The sequence below is a fragment of the Bemisia tabaci genome, chromosome 1 (genome assembly GCF_918797505.1).
Source record: "Bemisia tabaci chromosome 1, PGI_BMITA_v3".
In the NCBI taxonomy this organism is placed as follows: domain Eukaryota; kingdom Metazoa; phylum Arthropoda; class Insecta; order Hemiptera; family Aleyrodidae; genus Bemisia; species Bemisia tabaci.
Window position 1 is genome coordinate 72,675,505 of NC_092793.1, and position 19,330 is coordinate 72,694,834.

The 19,330-nt window shown below is 38.0% G+C and overlaps 2 protein-coding genes across 2 annotated transcripts in view; both read right to left on the reverse strand.

Moving 5' to 3' along the window:
- The window catches only part of LOC109033178 (uncharacterized), a 95,227-nt gene extending 87,142 nt beyond the window's left edge, over positions 1-8,085 (reverse strand). Inside the window, 1 exon segment of the mRNA XM_072306130.1 lies at positions 7,707-8,085. Within this exon segment, the coding sequence (XP_072162231.1) occupies positions 7,707-7,805 (99 nt within the window). The 5' untranslated portion in view covers positions 7,806-8,085.
- A 7,734-nt stretch (positions 8,086-15,819) lies between these two features.
- Positions 15,820-18,761, reverse strand: LOC109033104 (uncharacterized). The gene is made up of 3 exons (XM_019045541.2): positions 17,848-18,761; positions 17,213-17,300; positions 15,820-16,619 (listed from the first exon to the last, which is right to left on the reverse strand). Exons 1-3 carry the CDS (start codon positions 17,997-17,999, stop codon positions 16,428-16,430), a joined length of 432 nt encoding a protein of 143 aa, XP_018901086.2. The 5' UTR covers positions 18,000-18,761; the 3' UTR covers positions 15,820-16,427.
- Between the last annotated feature and the right edge of the window lie 569 nt (positions 18,762-19,330).

Here is a 19,330-nt window from a genome sequence, read left to right on the forward strand (position 1 = left end):
AACGTGAAGAAATGGTACGGGCGCGTAAAGAAGAACATAAAAAGAATTTAGACGTCTGAATGAAGACATATAGACAAATCTACCAGTATAGTTTTCTGGTGACAGGTAGAAACTTTTACTTTCAGGTCTCGCACCTCTCAACAACTAAAATCTCCCCTAGGTATTGTTTAGTGACGTGTTGAGCAATTAAATCTTTGAGCAAGTCAATTTGATTACATTTTGCAATAAGGAATCACTATATCTGGCTCTTCCATAAAAGCATCTTTCTGCGCAGGGAAACCAATGGCATTATATGGATTTCATTTCGCAAAAAGGAAACAAGAGTATTCCAGTGTTGCTAAGATTCGGAAACTCTTTTTACCTTGCAAACATAAACTGATCATGGAAACAATTTTTATCTGTACTCCCGATAACTTATGACTTCAAAACGAAAATCACCTGTATAAATTTAATTTTTACCATGATTTCAGTAATTTCATGTGAAGAATGTAAGTTGCACAATCTTAGCAACGCCGGAATTCTCTTGGTTCCTTTTTGCAAAATGCAACGGAGACAACATATGTGTCTCTAAGATAAGCCAGAAATAGTGATTCCTTATTGCAAAATGCGGTCCAATTCATGGTGCTCGTTGGGCTTCTAAGTTTTATTCCGATGTTTTGAATTTGTTTTCCCGCCCGCATTTTAACAGAGGGGCTCAGATCTACCGTTTCAGGTTTTTTCTCACTTAATTTAGGTGGGCTGAGGCTAAGACTAGGACAGTGAGGCTAAATGTTGCTACTCATGAGGAAATTTTAAATTGTGGATAAAGTGCGAATTTGACCTTTCAGATAAGTGTTATTCCAGCCAAAATTTTACGCAAAACACGATTCACTAGACACAAAATACTTAAATCTACTCTCAACTAAGGAATTTACGTTTTTATACACGTTGGCTCCGGGAAATGTGACTTCCCCGCTAACGAGTAAACCAATCGTCTACTTGAGTCAAATCGAGTGCTAAAACGGTTTTCGTAGGCTTCTTAATAAAGCAATGTTTCCTTTTACGCCTTGTGTTGTTCAAAGAGTTAAAAGAGAACCGAGATTGAAATTGTCATACATTTTCATAACGCAGAGATTAATACGATAGCGTTTAGAGCGCGATTTGACCCATGTATAGACTTCAGTTTATTCTTTCATGAGCGGCAGGTTTCAATTTATGCATCGAAAACTGTTAATATTTTGGTCGGAGGTTAATTTCAGTGATTTACGTTGCAAAAATCGTGTTCTACGTGAAATTTAAAATAGCAAACATCTGACACAATGCTTTAATTTGCAGCTTGTCTAGTGGTCAATTTTTCTATACCCGCGTTTAAGTCTCCAAGGTAATTATATTGCTGATCACTTCGACGCCTGTTTTAGGAAGCCTGTAAGAAACAGAATATAAAAGGATTCGCAAAAGTTAACAGAATGTCATTTTTTGACATGAAAGAATGCGCGCAATGTCTGCAAAATGTTTGTATTTTTGCACAGGGGCGAGTTGACTCAATGTTGAATTTTAGTTGAGGATTGCAGTATATGAGCGAACTCATTTCGATATCATTCGCGCGGTATGAAACGATCTAGCTCCCACCACCCAAAATAAGAAAAACGGCGGTGACTAATTTTCAGTTCTCTTAGTTTATCTGCTAATCAGAAATCAATTCGATTGCAAACCATTTCCCCACAAGTCATCCCTGATTTTGATTGCATGATTAGTTGCTTTATCGGTACCATGGAAAACCCGCATAATTATCTCGAATCAAGTTCTATGCATACAAGGGAAACATTTGGCTGGGCCTAATAATTAGGTCGAGGGAATGCCATAGCTCTCTGCCTATGTTGCCATATTATTTGAAATTAACTATACGAGTAATCGTTGATTTACAATGAATATATAATGAGCAGCGGAATAGATGACTGTGATGAATGTATAATACCTATTGGTTGCTAGATGAGGACTAAATTGAGGCACAAGTTTCAAGTTCCCTCTGAAAACTTAAACGTAGACAATAGTGGCTCTGACAAAAATTTGAAAGTTAATTCATGAGCCGAACAACGTTAACCGATGAAAGGTGAGTTACGTCGTAATTATAGACATTTTTTTGTTAAGAATCTTACAATTTAAAATCTAGAAAACTATTTTTTTCACCCGTAAACCCATGAGTGCTCTTCTATGTAACATGACGATCATCATATTTAATTTAGTTTTAAAAGAATTGATGCTGTTAAAATATTCACAGTGGATTTAAAGTCTAATTCGGTTATCTAGTCGTGGTTACCTTAACTTTTGTGGGAACAATTATTTCGGCCCAAGTGGGCATTGCTCTATTGTTACAAGGACCCGACTCTTTTTTATCACGAAATTAAAATCCTAACCACTAACCACGATTCAAAATGTTGGGTGGACCTCGAATCCACCACGAATATAGCAAGATTATTTTTTCTTTATGCCTGACTCATTTCCACGCAAATATGTAGCGATCGTTTCTTTCTCCTCATATATTTTACCCAGTTTTTCAACTCATGATTAAAAACCATGCTAAATTACTAATCGGGAATCCTCAACTTCTTATATTGTAGAGCATTCTTCATTTGCACCATGTTAAATCTCCGCAGAATCATCAAGAGGTATACTCCCGATCCCGCTAGTTCTTTTTTTTCAAGCAGGGCATACAAGGACCGTGCTAAGCAGAAAGAAACCCAGCCACATTAGCTATTGCCACATTTTATTGGGACAATTTAATTGTTTTTACATGGAAACGATTGTGCTGATCTCCTTGCGTTTAGTGAATCTCCTGCATAGCACGGGGCAAATTCTTTAAAATTTTCAAGAAAATCCGCACACACGTTCTCTCGTAAACCTTTAAATTGCTCGGTTAAATTTTGCAGTATCTGATGTGGCTTGGTTCCTTTCTCCTCAACGCGGTCCGCGTACGCATTCACATTTCCATTGTCCACGAGGATTTAGGTCACATCATTGCGGTCCCAACTTTAAGTACCCCCCGACGAAGCAAGGGCGTATTTGAAAATTTCTATTTCCAGGAAGACATCTTAATTTTGTAGAGGCGCGTTTGAGAAAATTCGGAAAATAATCGGCAGCAGTGAAGCGGGGTCTGAGCGTTACCAATCGCGTTTCACGTGCCATCAAAAATCGCCGACGGTCCCATGGCAGAATTAGGCCCCGGATTGTCGCCGATAATCCACAAACAAATTAGGAGAGGAGGAAGAAGAAGAAGAAGGAAAAGTGGCCGAGAAAAATAAGAAAATATCGGGCAAGCTGACCAATTCAGATGGTTGATGGCACCCAGTCGTGTATCTTGCCGTGGTCTTTTGAGAGGTATTGTTTGCCGTGGCCTAAATTTCCCTGTTTCGCACATTGGGTCCAACCCAGGAACTTTGCTGACCACTATTTAGACACTTCAGACATGGAAAAAAGAAAAAGATCCATGTGCTTCGAAATTATCTAAATCTTTCTATAAAACTAGTTCTCTGCGAATTCCTCACAAGGCCACCAATAAAATACTTATGACAGAATATACGGAGGTCCGTGCACCAAAATACTTTATAATACGTAAGAGTATTATGTACGGAGTACGTAATATAGAGTTCAAATACTTTTCCTCTTAGGAAGAGCTTGATGAATATGATTTCCAAGGTCTTAGACGGAATGATCACCAGTTATAGGCTCATCAGATTAAATATTTAATTTAAAAAAAGATCACAATGATTTTTTTTCTTAATAGAGCAGTACCTCTCTTTTTTGTGGATTCCTGTGAAAGGAGTTAGTATTTTATATTTTCTCTTCGGAAAATTTGAAAATACCATTTATATACAGCAACAATATGTCAAATTACTTTTAACGAAGGATGCTATATTTCCATATGGAAGGGATACATCAACTAGCCGTTCATGTTGCTTAGTTCTATAATTAATAAAAAATTAAAAATACCTTGTAAAGTTGACTTTTAAATTTTTCATTTCGACTTAGTTTGCATGTGAATTTTATGCGAGAGAACATGTAATGACAATCCATATTATCTTTCGACCTTATTCGTTAATCCATTGATGACTTTCTTTGAATGCACTTCAGCACGTATCAACAATCAACATGTTCTACATTTTTAAAACATGTCAGTCTGGTATGAATGACCACTACATTTACCATTTACAAAGAGGAAAAAAGAAATAAAAAAAAGAGAAATAAGGAATATGAATTTAGAGATAAGAGAATAACTTAGAGCCTCGAAACAAAATGCACGTTTCCATGTATGCTTTTGTACATTATATTTTAAAATGGAAGTATGAGTTTAGTATTCTACGAAATTTCAATAATTATTCTTTCCATACCCGACATTCTATTCTAATTTTCATTTAATTTCTTGAATGCTAGCTTTTGGTCACTGAAAAGTGGTGTTGTGTCCACTGTGATCCGGACTGCGGTTTCTCTTTAAATATCCTGCAGGATGAATGCTTTGGAGTCACGATTTCGTCTGACATTGTTCGAGTTGGCTAGAATGAATTTATTCGTGACCTTGAAAAGGCATAAACCCTATTTAAAAGCTTCACCGTTCCCTTAAGACTCAAAATGGGAGCGCCAGCAGTTAATTTGAATGTGAATTTGTGTATACTTCATCCTCATTTTTTTTTTAAAAATTTAGATTGATCGTGGATTCTATTAGAATTACATTCCAGTTGTCTTCGTATGAATGCTGAAATCACAGTATTTATGAGTAGATTTTTTACCGACCAAATTAACATAATGAAATCTGTAAAAGTAAAAAAGGACATATAGCCCTTGTTCTTGAAAGAAGTGACTAAACTCACAAATCATCATTTTAAAAGATTGTAGATACCCGATTACAAGCTGTGCGATACACGCTATTTTGGTGAGGGAAGATTTGGAATACATTTTGCAATTAGGAACTATAAATTCCGGCCCGGTTTAAAAACAACGTATGTGCCATTAGTTTCTCCATGCACATAAGTGTTTTTTTTCAGATGAGACAGAATTTATAGCTCCAAATTGCCAAATGCAGTCCATTTCATGAATACGTCCGTTGCGCAGAATATTTTGATTTAGTGACCACGTCATTCGATGCATCTCAATTGTTCAAGTGCAAAACCACGTGCCTCTGTTCTACCGTGCTAAGGAAGAACGCCGTATGAGACTTCAGGTGTTGCCAAGTTTCCTTTGATAAAATCCAAATATACTGAGAAAATTGTGAATATATTCCCCCGAAATTTTTAGACACATTCGTACGCAATTTAATCTAAAATATCATAATTTCAGAGAAAAATGTGCATGATTGTCGTCAAGTATACATGTTTTATCAAGGGAAATTTGACAACTCTCGAATGTTCTTACGGTGTTTTTCCTTAGCACGGCAATGTTGGCGAAGTTGCCGACCTGCTGTCATACTTTACATTTTCTTTGGACGTCTTCTTCTAGTCAACGTAGTTTCTTTAAGACTGTCTTGATTTTTCTCCACTATTAACATGATGTACCTGCTGTGTGTTCTCAAGACATAAAGTTGTCTTGTTTTTTTTTTTTTTTTTTTTTTTTTGTTTTTTTTTTCTTTTTGTCACGCAGCCTCGTTATATTCACGCCATGGTCGTTAAATGCGGCCAAACGTTTCTCGCAATGGACATTTCTCGGTTTGTAGGGGTCATATATTTCTTCGTAAAGGAGTTTAAATATAAATTCGAGATGGAAGGAGAGTATGATGATAAAGAAGGAGAAGAAAGAACTCGAGACGATGATCTGACGCAAAGCTTTGTCCGGAAGTGGAGGCGATTTTTTGAGGAAGCGATCCGTGATCTACCAGTGGCAAGTGATCGCTGCACATGTGTGTAAGAATCGGAGCATGATGATCTCGGTAAGAGATAACCCGCGCTTATGCTTATTACACCGGCGGAGAACTGTTACCTAATTTAAATAGCCCACCGTGAAGTACTGATGCCGACTTTGTTTATTTACGCGCTCAAGTTTTCGGTCATTCACTGGGCATGCCCTGCGCAGCGAGTGGATAAAGAAGCACAGTTAGCTCCCCTGGAGCCCGGAGCCCGCTCTGCATATGATTAGCGTTATTGTACGCGCAGAATACCATTAATACGTTCCAAATCGAGCAGTGGGTCAACCGGCTTTGCCTTTGCTCCACCACCTCACTTCCATCCTGAGGAAAAACGCCGTATCGACGTGCGGATGTTGCGAAATTTCCCCCGATCAAACATTCATTTTGGAAAAATGTTATGAATTTCCCTCCTTGAAATGTTCATATCGACGGTGTGAGTCGGCAATCACATAACTCGATTTGCGATGTCGCAGACTTCCTGTTATACTTTATTTCTTAAACGGGAAACTTATCAACGGCAATTCTAAGCTCTTCTTTAAAACTGCCGTAATTTTTTTCTCTGTGCGAAGAAAATTCTGCAAAAACTTCAAGGAATGATATCAATTTGTTCTCCTTTAAAAAAATAACATTGAGGAGGAGATTTTCAGACACCGCAACCGAGATATGTGATTGCGGGCTTACGCCGTCAATATACTTCAGATCGATTTGCGAATAAATTTCCTTGAAAATTCTGAGGAAAAATAGTCGCAAGTTTTCCTAAACATTTTCGTTTGATCAAAGATGATAACTTTCGCAACGTCCGCAGGCTTATATGACGTTCTTCCTTAGCAAGGCAGCCCAGCCACCATTCATGGAAAAAAGAGGTAGGGGTTGTTGGATGATAAAGAAATTTCCAATTAATTATGGTAGTACCCCAATAAATTAGGTTTCTATCCCAAATGTTGTGACACTACCCGAACTTGAACTGCAGGACTACCCCAACTAATTGGAAATGCCCATGGCACCCAATTAATTGGGGTAGCACCACGAGTTTAGGGATAACCCCATACACTTTTTTCTGTGTTAGAATAGGCAAATCTATGCTTTTCCTCTCCCTTCTTATCCAAGCCACCTTCATACAGATGTTCTTCTCTTACTGAGGTGTGTTAGAACAAAACGAACTTTTTCCAACTTCTTCAACTCATTTTGATATTTATCAATCCATTTTTCAGAATGCGCCTAGGTAAGTTTGGAGCACCAAAAAGTATAAGGTTTTTCAAAAATGCCCCAACTATAGGAAAATAAGACTCATAGAGGTATTTATCTCCTTCGATTTTTCCGAATAAAACACGCAACCAAATTCAACAATAAAAGAATCTGAAGCGATCATTGAGGGCAAATATTTTGGCAAACATGGACATCAATGTTTGAGTGCAGACGCATCCCTCATACCCATTAAAATTTTTATCACGGACAGGAATATGGGCAAAACTAGGAATTTTTCGCGAGAGGGGCTCAGAATAGTACCTCATAAGAAGAATTTTTGGGGAATCTCTGAGCTTCAAAAGGGGTTGGGGGGAACTTTTCCGAACTTTCACGGGAAAATTTTGAAAAATCAAGTCGTCGCATGAAAAATTTCAAGCTGTTTTAACCAAAAGTTGATTGAGATCAAAGACAAGAGATAAGTCACACATACATCCAGCAAAGCTTCTCACATTTTATGGAAAGGACCAAGTAAATTTGGAAGTGAGGGGAAGGAGATCACCCGGCTCAACGCTAATTGTACAAGGATACATTTTTGTCGAATCCACCAAAGATTTTGGTGATAAATTTTGAAATTTTGAATGGAATTTCGTACCTGAACCCCATAGTAGGGGGAGCTGGAGTGGTAGTGATTATTCCTGGGGGAGGGGTCCGGTCGATGCGCGCGCGAGGGTGCGGGGTAATAGTGCTCCATCACACATAGCTGTCGAAGAGTGGATCACCAAACAACCGTGCGCACACTAGCACTTGCCCATGCAACCACGTGGAGCCGCGAGCCGACACTGAGGTGAGACTAGCGCTCCTGCCGGGTTCCGGCCGTACCGTGACATTGAACCTGCGATCGTGACCACGCTAATGCGGCCCTCCATACTTGTGCCCGTTCCTGAATCCTGCCGAGCCCCGCTCCCAACCCGGCTCCCTGGTCCTCGCTGCATCTTCTTCCGGCTCCGACTTTTATTTCTTCCAAAACTGCCTTCCTAAGGAAGAACGCCGTATGAACAATGAGCGTTGCCAAATTTCCTTCGATAGGATGTTTATTTTTGAGGAAAGCTATGCATATTTTCCTTGAAATTTTGAGGAACTTCAGGGGAAATTGCCAACAAAATTATCTGAAAAATTGGAAGAAAAATATTTATATTTTTACCATGAAATGCGCATTTTTTCATAGGAAATTTGGCAACGCTTGAAGGTTCATACGGCGTTTTTCCTTAGCACGGCAGAAAACCACTTGGTCCTGGCCCTGTCGTGCTGACAAAAACAACGAATCCATACAGGGTATTTGTTTGGGTTGCACGGTTTTTCCTCGATAAGACTGCGTGCCTTGCCAAGTATTTAGCATCGTAATCTACAAGGTTCAAGTGGGTGCCCCCTGCCTATTTCTCTGTATTATTCATGCAGCAGTCTCTCCTTGTTTTGAAATTGGAAATTCTGCAACTTTGATACTTTTTTACGTTTTTTTCGTTTGAAAGATAAAGGACATTGTAAGCCTCAAAGGTAGATGTTTTCCGTCACAAATTCCGGTATGGGCGTGGAGAATTTGAAACAGTTCTTGCTGAAAGTCTGCTTAATTTTTCACTTTCTAAAAGAAAATAGTTCTGTGCCGTATGAATCGCTAAAATAGTGCACTTTTAGACGGTCAAATGCAACTCTATTTCCTTGTCGTGAGTCTTTTGGAGCATTGCAACAATATTTATGAAAAATTAAAATCTCGGCAGTGACAGATTTTATTTAAGAATAAAGTCAACATTGAAGTTTCGGATAAGAGCTATCCAAATCCTTTTATCAAAATATTTTATGGGCTCTCTACTTTTGTACTGCAGCGTTCAAGTCTCCTGCATGATATAGTTTTTGTAAGGTTTTGTTTCGTCATTTTGAAGCGCCACTGATCCATTCATTTTGCACAGTTCAAGCAGTAAACAATTGCTAATTGAAAAAATACATTGAAAATTAAAATTTATACAGATACTTAATCTTTCCAGTGACATTTCAGCGACAGTCTCTCTTGAATCCTAAGATTTCAGGATTAGTCTTAGTCATTCTCTGGGCGACATTATTTAGACCGCCGCCGTTACTTTGGTTGGACTCATAATAGTAATATTGGTGAGTTGCTAAGCTTAAAGGGTTCCTGTGCGAGAGAAAAACACCTGTCTACAGCGAGCGGAAACGTCCTTACAATATTTTGTCTTTGCGTAAAACACTTACCTATTCTCCGATCTATATGAATAAAACACAGTTGACGTTTAAGTGTTCCAATAATTTCGGGACTGACAGAAACCCGTTTTCCTACGTGCGCGATGTCAACACACTCCAGGGTGCATGATATGCAGGCCGGGACGCTCATCACTTGACTCGGATTGTCCGTTTGTCACTGCTCTCTTTCTAATTTCATCTCATCGGTGTCATATTTTTGTAAATTCACCGTGAATTGTGAGTAATGTTGCCAAGGCTCGCATAAAATATTTCACGCATTTTCAATGTATGCAAGCCCAAAACTCGAAAAATTAACCGTTTACAGTAATTTAAGGAAGAGATGAAAGACAATAGCCCGAATGCACACAACGATAAAAACACATTAAATACCTAACAAATGGGTTTACAAGCTAAGAAAATATAAAAAACATAACCAGGATGTATCGAGCCAATTACGTTCCCATTCTCAACTGGAACAAAAGCTAAAGATTTAAAAATTAAAATATAAATTGAGCATGCAACTGACCGAGGTAGGAATCAGTGTAAACTGAAAGACAGAGCCAAGATGGGCTGAAAGAGAGAGATGAAAGACAATATCCCGAATGCGCACAACGATTAAAACACATTAAATACAAAACAAATGGGTTTACAGGGCTAAGAAAATAGAAAAAAACACAATCAGGACGTCCAGCTTAACTCTGATTTTCAGTTTGCATTGATTCTCACCTCGGTCAGTTACATCTCATTTTCTTGTTTTAATTTTAATTTTTTAGCTTTTGTTCTAGTTGAGAATGAGCATGTAATTGGCCCGGAACGCCCTGGTTGTGTTTTTTCTATTTTCTTAGCTTTGTGAACCCATTTATTTTTTATTTAATGTGTTTTTATCGTAATATAAGAATTATGATTCTAATAGAGTCACGGGAATAATTGGAACATATATCATGTAAAATACAATGGTCAACTGAGAAACATTGTTGATGTCATCGCGTAGAAAAAATCGCTTCCAGGACTTTATGTCCACATACCTTTTGTCCATTAAATAAATATCCACCGCTATTTATGTCCCAGTCTTTATTAAGCCCACATGATTTAATGTCCAACCATGAATATGTCCAAAATTGTCCAAATTGTGGACATGTTATGTCCACATTTTTTCCTTCTTATTTAAAGGACAGGAACCACCCCAAAAATAAATGCATTCTACTACTACCTTCATTCTTAAAAACATTTCATTCATGAATCAAGTCATGAAAGAGAACAGACTCTAAGAGCAGATAAAAACATATGTTCATGTGTACACTGTTCGGATATGATAGATGAAAACCATAGCGGAAGCGTAGGAAACGCTCCAATGCCAAATTAAACATTTTTCAGTAACAGATGCAGTCAAAATTGAAAGTCCTCTTTAACTAGTTATTTCGTGCGCCTTCAATCTTGTAGGATACTGTGCAACGCCTCTGACGCGAAATAGTTGCTTAAAGCGTTGTTGCGGCGCGGCAGGCAACCAGCCTGACACGCGCATAGGAGCCTACAAACCTAACGAGATACTTCACGCGTTGCGCAATGCGTGAAGTATCCCGTTAGGTTTGTAGGCGCCAGTGCGCGTTCTGCGCTGCCAACACGCCGCTCCGTCTGTGTTAGGCTCAAATATTTAAACTCGCGGAGTCAGCGTTTTTCAACTCATGATTTTGAAATGTTTGCACTCTCTGCATTGATTCTTCCCTTTTAAAGTGATGGAAAAGAAATATGTACTACTGGAAAATATAATGTGTTTTTTGTAAATATAATAGTGGTTCCGTGTCAAATTTAATGATTTTCAAAGCATTCATTCTTTTATGTTTCGGGCTTTTACTGTGCTGCAGCGTGGTGTAAGTCGATTGAATAAGTAATTTGAAACTAGTTGGAACACAAAGTCCCGCCGTAAGCTTTCTAAATAATTGATGTGCGAATGTTACGGAGACGAATAAACGTTTCGAACGTTGCCAAACTACAGCAAGCAACTAATACTGCTCCGAAGTCGCTTAAATTGCGTGCTCGAGTTTTGAAGGCGAACTGGTTGGAAAGTTGGCCGTGGCTGTGAGCGTAATGGAGCTCATCTACGAGCCAGGGACTTACGATCTGAGTACTTTCTCTTATTTGTAAAACTTCGGGAGAAAGACGATGATGTTACTGGTTTTCTCTGAAAGAAACCCTCAAGTTCAATGAAGGTTGAGGTCGCAATGAAGGGGATCCCCGCGCTACGGCGAGAAACACTTTTTCTTACTCTGGCGTTCAAGTCTCCAAAAATATACGTGAATACTCAGTGGGGATGTGATATGCAATTTGTCAATCTTCCACATGAAATCATCTTTTTCCACACGGAGAAATGTATCTCTATTCCGAGGGTTTAAATTTGAATGAAACAATTTAATTTTTTTATAAGTTTACAATGTCATATGAAGCGACAATTTATAGTATCCAATGTTGAAATTTGACTGAAACGATTCAATTCTATTATAAGTTTATAACGTCATATGAAGCGAAAATGTATGGTTCCGATCACATATCTATGGTCAAACTGTAGAAATGCGTAACTTATTTTGCGGCATTGCAGATTGCCTGTCATTCATTACTTTTTACACCGAAACCGACTAAACGTAATTTCTTGAAAACCGCGGTGATTATTCCTCTCTAGGCGCAAAGAATATTCTGTGAAAATTTCGAGCCATGATGTTGGGTTGCTTTCCTTTTTGAAAATAAAATAAAAAGCGGGGGTTTTGAAACACCGCAACCGAAATACTCATTTATGCAGTTTCATCGTCGATATGCGCTCGCCCCAGTGGCGAGGCGTGAATGATCGACTATCGATATTTCTTCATTTGAGGCTATGATAAAGAATCGATTATTAAGGTGTTCGTTGCGAACACCCTGTATATCGATCCTTTTCCATAGGTTTAAATGGCAGATCAATCGATATATCGCAAAGCACGCCACGCCGCTCGCTCGCCCACGGGGATTTCAGTTTGCTCCCGCAAAAACCCTCCGATTGATTTGATGCAAAAGTTGGCCTGTTTCATAGGAAGATCGGCAACCGTTGATGTTGTGATTTGTTACCACTGCGTTGGCCAGGAACTCCGGACAGACGACCGATATCTCATCTGAATGCGGGTTATAATGTCAGCGTTGAAAATAAAGATTCACCCGATGCGGTGTTGTGCGGCACCAACGACTCAATGTACACAGTGGAATGAAGCTGATTTGCACTGGTACAGCGTCTGATGAAAATATAGGTAAACCGATTGCGGTGAACGCGCGGGTCGTTAGACAGTGTGTTGGAGTTTTTTGCCAACGTGCGTCAAAAAATCGAATGGACGTAACTGGTGTTGCACCAAAAAGCATATCTCTTTGAGGGAAAACTGTGCTTGAATAAAGCTTTTTCCTCTGTATTGAGATTTTCAGCTTAATGCTGAATTTTTAACGCACGTTGGCAAAAATTCCAACAAACTATCAAAATATAGGTGTTTTTGTGATTTTCGCACTGCTGATCAAAAAAGGAATGAAATCTTCTTAAAACGGACCATCGCACTGATAAAAATATTTGGGTTCTTGTGTTATTTTTGGTTAAAATATAGGAAGAAAAACACGAACCAATGCTAATTTTGTGTTGATTTTGGTTCAGTTTGCCGTGAATTTAGGCAGAAGACAATGGAGAGACTGGAAAACTCCGGAAGCACTCGGGGGGCCAGGATTATTTTGTGCTTTACCTCCTGTAACCAAATTTTGTGTTGCGTTTTCTCTTGTGCAAACCAGCCATAAATTGAAGCGTTATGCAATATATTTTCCCTTCTAAATTTCACGACAAAAAATGAATCGCGACAACGGAAAGTCTGATAGTCAACTCATAAATTAGATAAAAAAGTTTACAATCGATATAAAGGGCAAAAATACGAATGGCGTCATTCATGGCATAATTTTCCATTTGCACCGACTTGAACAAAAACGCATTTCCTACAAAAATATACCGCCCTCCACTTTGAGCAGACCAACCTAACTATTAAAATCGAAGGAAATATCTGGAGTTTAACCTGGAAACCTGACTCATCCATTGACTTTTTGATGCGTACCACTGTTTGACGATAATCCGGTGCATTCAAAAAAGGGGACCCAGAAAACGGTGACCCCCACGTCATTGTGCCCCGTAATGACGTAATTACGTCTTCCCGCATCGATCAATTTACACCGTATCAGCGGGCCAATTGTGTCCTCTTTGTCGGGGCGAAGAGCCGACTAATTTTTAGTGTGGGTTAGGTCAGGATCAGACAAAGCCGGGTAGAGAATCGCGTCGGATGATGCATCAAGGAGTCTTGTAAGAATCTTGATTTTTTTTTTCTAGAAATGGGTACCTACGGAATAAAATCTAACATGAGGATTTAAATATGATTTGAACTACATTTTGAAAAAAAGAACCAAGAATATTTCAATGTTGATAGGATTGTGCAACTTGCATTTTTTGCAATGAATTTACTAAAATCTTGCAAAAATTGAATTTGAGAAGGTAATATTGTTAGTCTTCAATTTATAGTTTATTGAGAATGAACATAAAACTGGTCTAGACGACCAGTTTAGATTTGCCAGGTAAAGATAGTTGCACAATCTTGGTGACATTGAAATACTCTTCCTTCTTTTTTTGCACAATGCAATTCATTAGTTGTTCATGGAAATGAACCCCTCCGAAAAAATTGTCCACAATCTAATCGCACGTATCAACGAGTCGATTTTAAATCAACGAACTCCAGCGCGCTCTGACGGCAATCAAACTAGTAAACGACGATCAACACCCGTGCAACCGTTCTAAGGAGAAGCGCCGTATAAACAGTCGAATTTTGCCAAATTTTCTCTCATTAAAATTATATCAGTGAAAAGTTAAGCATATTTTTCCCTAAAATTTTCATGGATGAAACCAGAAGCAAAGTCTGAAAAATCGGAGCAAAATATTATCAGGTTTCCCGAAAATTCGTATTTTATCAAAGGAAATTCGGCTAAGCTTAACAGCTCATACGGCGTTTTTCCTCAGCACGGCAGCGTGGCTTGTAAATCGGTGGTGGTAGATGTGGAGGATGATCAGCAACCGGTGAGCAGTTGTTCGCGGTTCCCACCGTTTTGGTGGTCTTTACGGTTGCCTTTTCCGGAGGTGGAGATTCGTGGAGTTTTACGGTGCCGCCCAACGTGGAGCAGTTGTTATGCAAACAAATTACACTAAATGTTCATGAAGAAGCTCTGTCAGGACCGTAAACTAATTTAAAATTAGGAACCCTTTTATTGCCTAATTTGAATACTACATCAGAGTCGTTGACTTGTGAGCGTCTCAGTTTCGGGGCTTTTGACGGTGCACAGTGGATCGAGTCAATTAGAGAGGTCGGACATGAAATTTTTGACTGAAACTGCAAATTTTGATGCTTATTTCGTCACATTTTACATTTCAAGAGGAGCTCACTGAAGAAAATTTTACGAGGAAACCGATGAAAGCACTTTAAGAACCTCAAATTTTTGTATAAACGGAGTTATAAGCATTTAAAGTTTCCAAATTTTGTCCAACCTCTCCTCGATCCACTGAGCGCTGGCTAGCCGAGAGGCTTTCGGTGCACAAGTTTGAACTTTTTTTTGCTCTCTTCCAAATTTTTTGGGCTACGCCTTTTTCTGCCTGTTAATACTGTGTGGGACGCCGTTTTACGCTGATCGAAATGTATTGAGGAGGATCAAATGCATTATACTTAGAGGCACAAATCTCATTACCAAGCATATATTAACTTATTGCATTAAAATTTTATGCTAATAAAAATATGAAAACCATCGCATCCTACATTTTAAATTAACGTCATCAGAAAACAATATACATCGAGTCGGTTTTATAAAGCAAAAATTCTATAAAAGTAGGTAGGTTTGCATAGTAATCATTAATATAATGTTCATTGTGTACTGAAAAAATGAGGCAAAAAAGAAATATATTGATTTAGACTTAATTCTGAGGCTAATTGAAAAAGTCCATTGAAGCTCACTCGAGTCCCGAAGAAGACGAGTATATATGTTCAAATAATCTTCTATGAATAAAATTGATGGTAAATGGTAATAATGGAAGCCTTTATAAAACTCATCTTGTATACCTAATCATACGCTTCATTTGCGATGAATCGATGTAAGAATCGCAGGTTTTTGGGATCATAGAATTAGTAATTTCCTCTTATTCTTGAAGTAATAATGCAATTATTTCTAATAACTCTCGTTTGTCGGTCATAATGTGGATCAATTATAAGTGGCTAAATTTTATCTCATCAGTAATTAAACTGTTGTCAGTTGTATAAAATGACATGTTATGATTCTTGAGCTAATCCTCGTCCAAGGCGAAGGTTCTAATTAGTTTTGGTTGCATGAAAACATGGAACAAAAAAGGGACGTACGAGAACAAAATGAATAATCGTAATAAAATGAATTGGAACTGAAAAATGGTTAAATAAGTAAACAATACATGAGATTTAGAGGAAACGACGTAAATAAATTATAATTTGAATGGAAAAGGAGGTTTGTGTGACAAGAGTCATTCAAACAATGTGCTTGTAATTGTACCTATCAACTTACTTTATCTTACTTAAACTAACTAATCTTGATACTTTGTTTGTAAATCACAATGCATTCTAAGAACTAAAATAGAATTAAATTGCGATGAAAACATTTTTCATGCGTTTTCATCACAGCAATACAGTGATTATTTTAACTTATAAATTGTAGGCGAACTAATGGTGCAAACCAATTTGCAGACAACTAATATACTCAATCAAATTCAGGAATCTGCTGTCAAAATCCTAATTACGAGTACCTTTGATTTCTGAAATCTAGTTTTTTACAGAAAAGCTTTAAAATACTAATTTAAGTATGTACACGACAAATTAGAGAGCTAGAAAGAATTAGAATTATTGGCTCGGAGGCCACAATTTATACATATAAACAAAAATTAACGCACTAGAACTGTTACAACAAATTTGCCTTTCAAAATTTGTGTTCTGGGCTACACACTTTTTCGTAAAGAGAAGCAGAGGAACAAACTAATTTATCTTTGTCTCGTCATGTAATAAGCCGTCCACGGTGGCTTACATTAATCACGCAGTGGTACATGTTCTAATGCTTGGAGTATCATGAGGAACGTGGATTCGTCCAAAGTTCCCAAGCCACCACTATTCGACCTGAAGAGGTCATCGATGTCTGTGGGCGGATCTGTCAGGTACTGGTATTTAGCATAGTATATGGCGGCGAATACAGAATATAAGAGAATTGCCACCGTCGCTAGCTGCAACAATATTTAATCGAACGTGTCATTGTAGAATAGATTTGGAAAATGGGGCATAGTGATACTAAAAGGCCGTGTTTATACCAAAGTAATCATTACATAATTTCTTCTAATTCTAAGATTTAGGTAAGTCCTCTTAACTATGCTATCGCGTCTTCCTTGAAAATTAATAATAGGCTAACTCTTTAGTCAAAGTTTAATTTATAACATCCAATCATCCGCGTCATTATATCTTTTTATTAATTACCATTCCGTGTGCATTTGATTGAATTTAGCTAATTTCTAAATATACAGGGTTATTTAAAAGTCACGCACCACTGGCCATGAGGAGGGTGAACATTTGAAATTTTTGAGTTGCCCCCCCCCTCCTTCCGAGAGGATCAAAAACTGGAAAGTGCTCAAAAAAGTTTCCCCTTCGATACGAGGAAAAACGAGGAACTAAAGTTATGGCCAGTAGTGCGTGACTTTTGAATAACCCTGTATGTTTTCAGTAAAAATTAAAATCTTGAGTTTAAGTTAAAACAATTGCGTACATTGAAAAAGAGAGAGGGCTTATTAATAAGATTTTTGAGTCCGGGATTCTTTAACCTTACCTGAAAAATTGCCCAAAATTTGTAGGAGCCCTCGTTAATAAGAAAATCATAATAAGCATTTGCAACAGCTCTCCCCGCGTTGATTTCTCTGTAAAGAAAAATCAATGAATGTATTTACCGTGATTTTCACCTTTTTTCATCTCCAATTGAGATAAAATGTACATTTACTCACAAGCATGAACAAGATGCTCAACATATCTTTGAATTAATTAGGTAAAAGTTTGTTTGCTTGAAACAGTGCATTTTTACTTTGGATGTGTACAGTGCTTTTTAGTAATAACATCAAACTTTACCTGATAATCTTTGATTCAATTAGACCATACGTCCAGACTGAATTCTGAAATTTTAAGAATAGTCTCTACTTGAATCGTCTTTCAGCCAGATGCAACGAAGACTTCGGGACAGATTTCTGAGAAATGATGCGTGAACGTTTAAATGTAGAGATGATTTTTTATAATACATTTAAATAACTATTTTAATTTGCTGTACTCTTATTGAAATCACTGCATTACACACGAGGATTGAACTTATGGTGCCCAAGCTAATGTTTACTTTTACGTTGTGTTATCGTCAGAATTTATCAGAAAAGCAAACTTACGTCTATCTAAAATTGCATTATATTTTGAAGCTCTTACCTGGAGTTCTCGCTTTGATCAAAAATGGGCTGTACTGCTTCATTCCGATTAATATCACAAGACAAACTGGTTCCATTCTTGGCGTGTGCCAAACCCACTGTCAGAAGCATAAGAACAGTCGCAAGCACCAGAATAAATCCGTACAAAACCATGTTTTTTTCACTTGCGTTGCAACTTGCCTCATTCTCCTATGCACTGTCGAACATACTATGCGGAACACAAAATTTTTAGGATAGTTACCGAAAATGAATGAATTTCAACACTCAGAAATGTAATGCTGATTACTGATTGAGCACGCTGAAAGCAATCACTAACTGAGAAGTTCGGATAGACACCTGGTCAGAAGCTTATTGATTCTTGACTAATTGGCTCACTACCAGGGGAAAAAGTTCCGGTGGGCTTAGCTGTAGTGAATGTGTCAATTGAATTACCGGAGTTTGTTCGGCAAACATTACTCTTTTCCAGTGTTACCAACAATGCTAAGATTCGTCAATTTTGTGAAGAGACTCCTGACTCCTTTGACAGGAAAAAAGAGTAGCTATAAAAGGCGTGACCTTTATATAATGGTTTTTGCAAATGCTCGTCGAATATTTACGACAATGTACCTGATTCAAGAATTAAAATAGATTTAAACTTCACTATCATATGTTTCGCATTTTTTAGAGCTATATTTTTTATTTTTAAATATTTGCAGTTATATCATAGAGATGAGGATTTTTTTTTAAAATCATGCAGCACCTAACTATTGCCTTGATTCGTCATTTTCACGCGGTAAGTTTTCACCAAACAATTGACCAAGGTAATTTTGAGGGAGAGAGGCAAGGCTCCATGGGCCTCCCTGATCTTTTTTTTTAAAGTTCTTCCTGAGAATGAATTTCAAAAAATACTGCAAAATCCCCATTAAGGTTAGACTAAGCATATAAACCTAACTATTCTTCTTTAGGAAACTCTCGTATTAATGATTTAAAGTCACCCGAGGTATTAAGCCCAGAGGATTTTATCACACCCATTCCACAGCGGGCCGATTATTGAAATTTTTTGTTTGTCAGGCGGACATAAATGACATAGGTTAAAAGGCGGAGCGTGATTGGTCGGCTATGTCTTATCACTGCTTTGTCGTGCCTTTGTCAGGTGGAATGATCGACATACTGTCGGAAACTTAAAAGGTACCGATAGCTTGTCGAGAGGTCAACCCGACATAGGCACGACAAAGCAGCGATAAGACATAGCCGACCAATCACGCTCCGCCTTTTAACCTATGTCATCTATGTCCGCCTGACAAACACAAAATTTCAATAATCGGCCCGCTGGTACGCTGATAGTATGTCGACGAAATGCACGTAATCATCAAACGGACGCAATTAAGCGCCAGTTGTCGCGCGCCCTCCTTGAAGCGTACGGTAACACGCTATACTGTTGCTCTAATAAAATTTGCATCAAGCCAATCGATTACTGAATCGATATCAAACGACCTTGAGAAATA

Excerpts from the sequence above, each read along its gene's own strand:
- LOC109033104 (XM_019045541.2), bottom strand. The coding sequence starts at position 17,999 with ATGGTTTTGTACGGATTTATTCTGGTGCTTGCGACTGTTCTTATGCTT. Across the intron at positions 17,301-17,847 it reads GATCAAAGCGAGAACTCCAG|AGAAATCAACGCGGGGAGAG; the intron begins GTAAGAGCTTCA and ends TTTTCTTTACAG. Across the intron at positions 16,620-17,212 it reads AATTTTGGGCAATTTTTCAG|CTAGCGACGGTGGCAATTCT; the intron begins GTAAGGTTAAAG and ends ATATTGTTGCAG.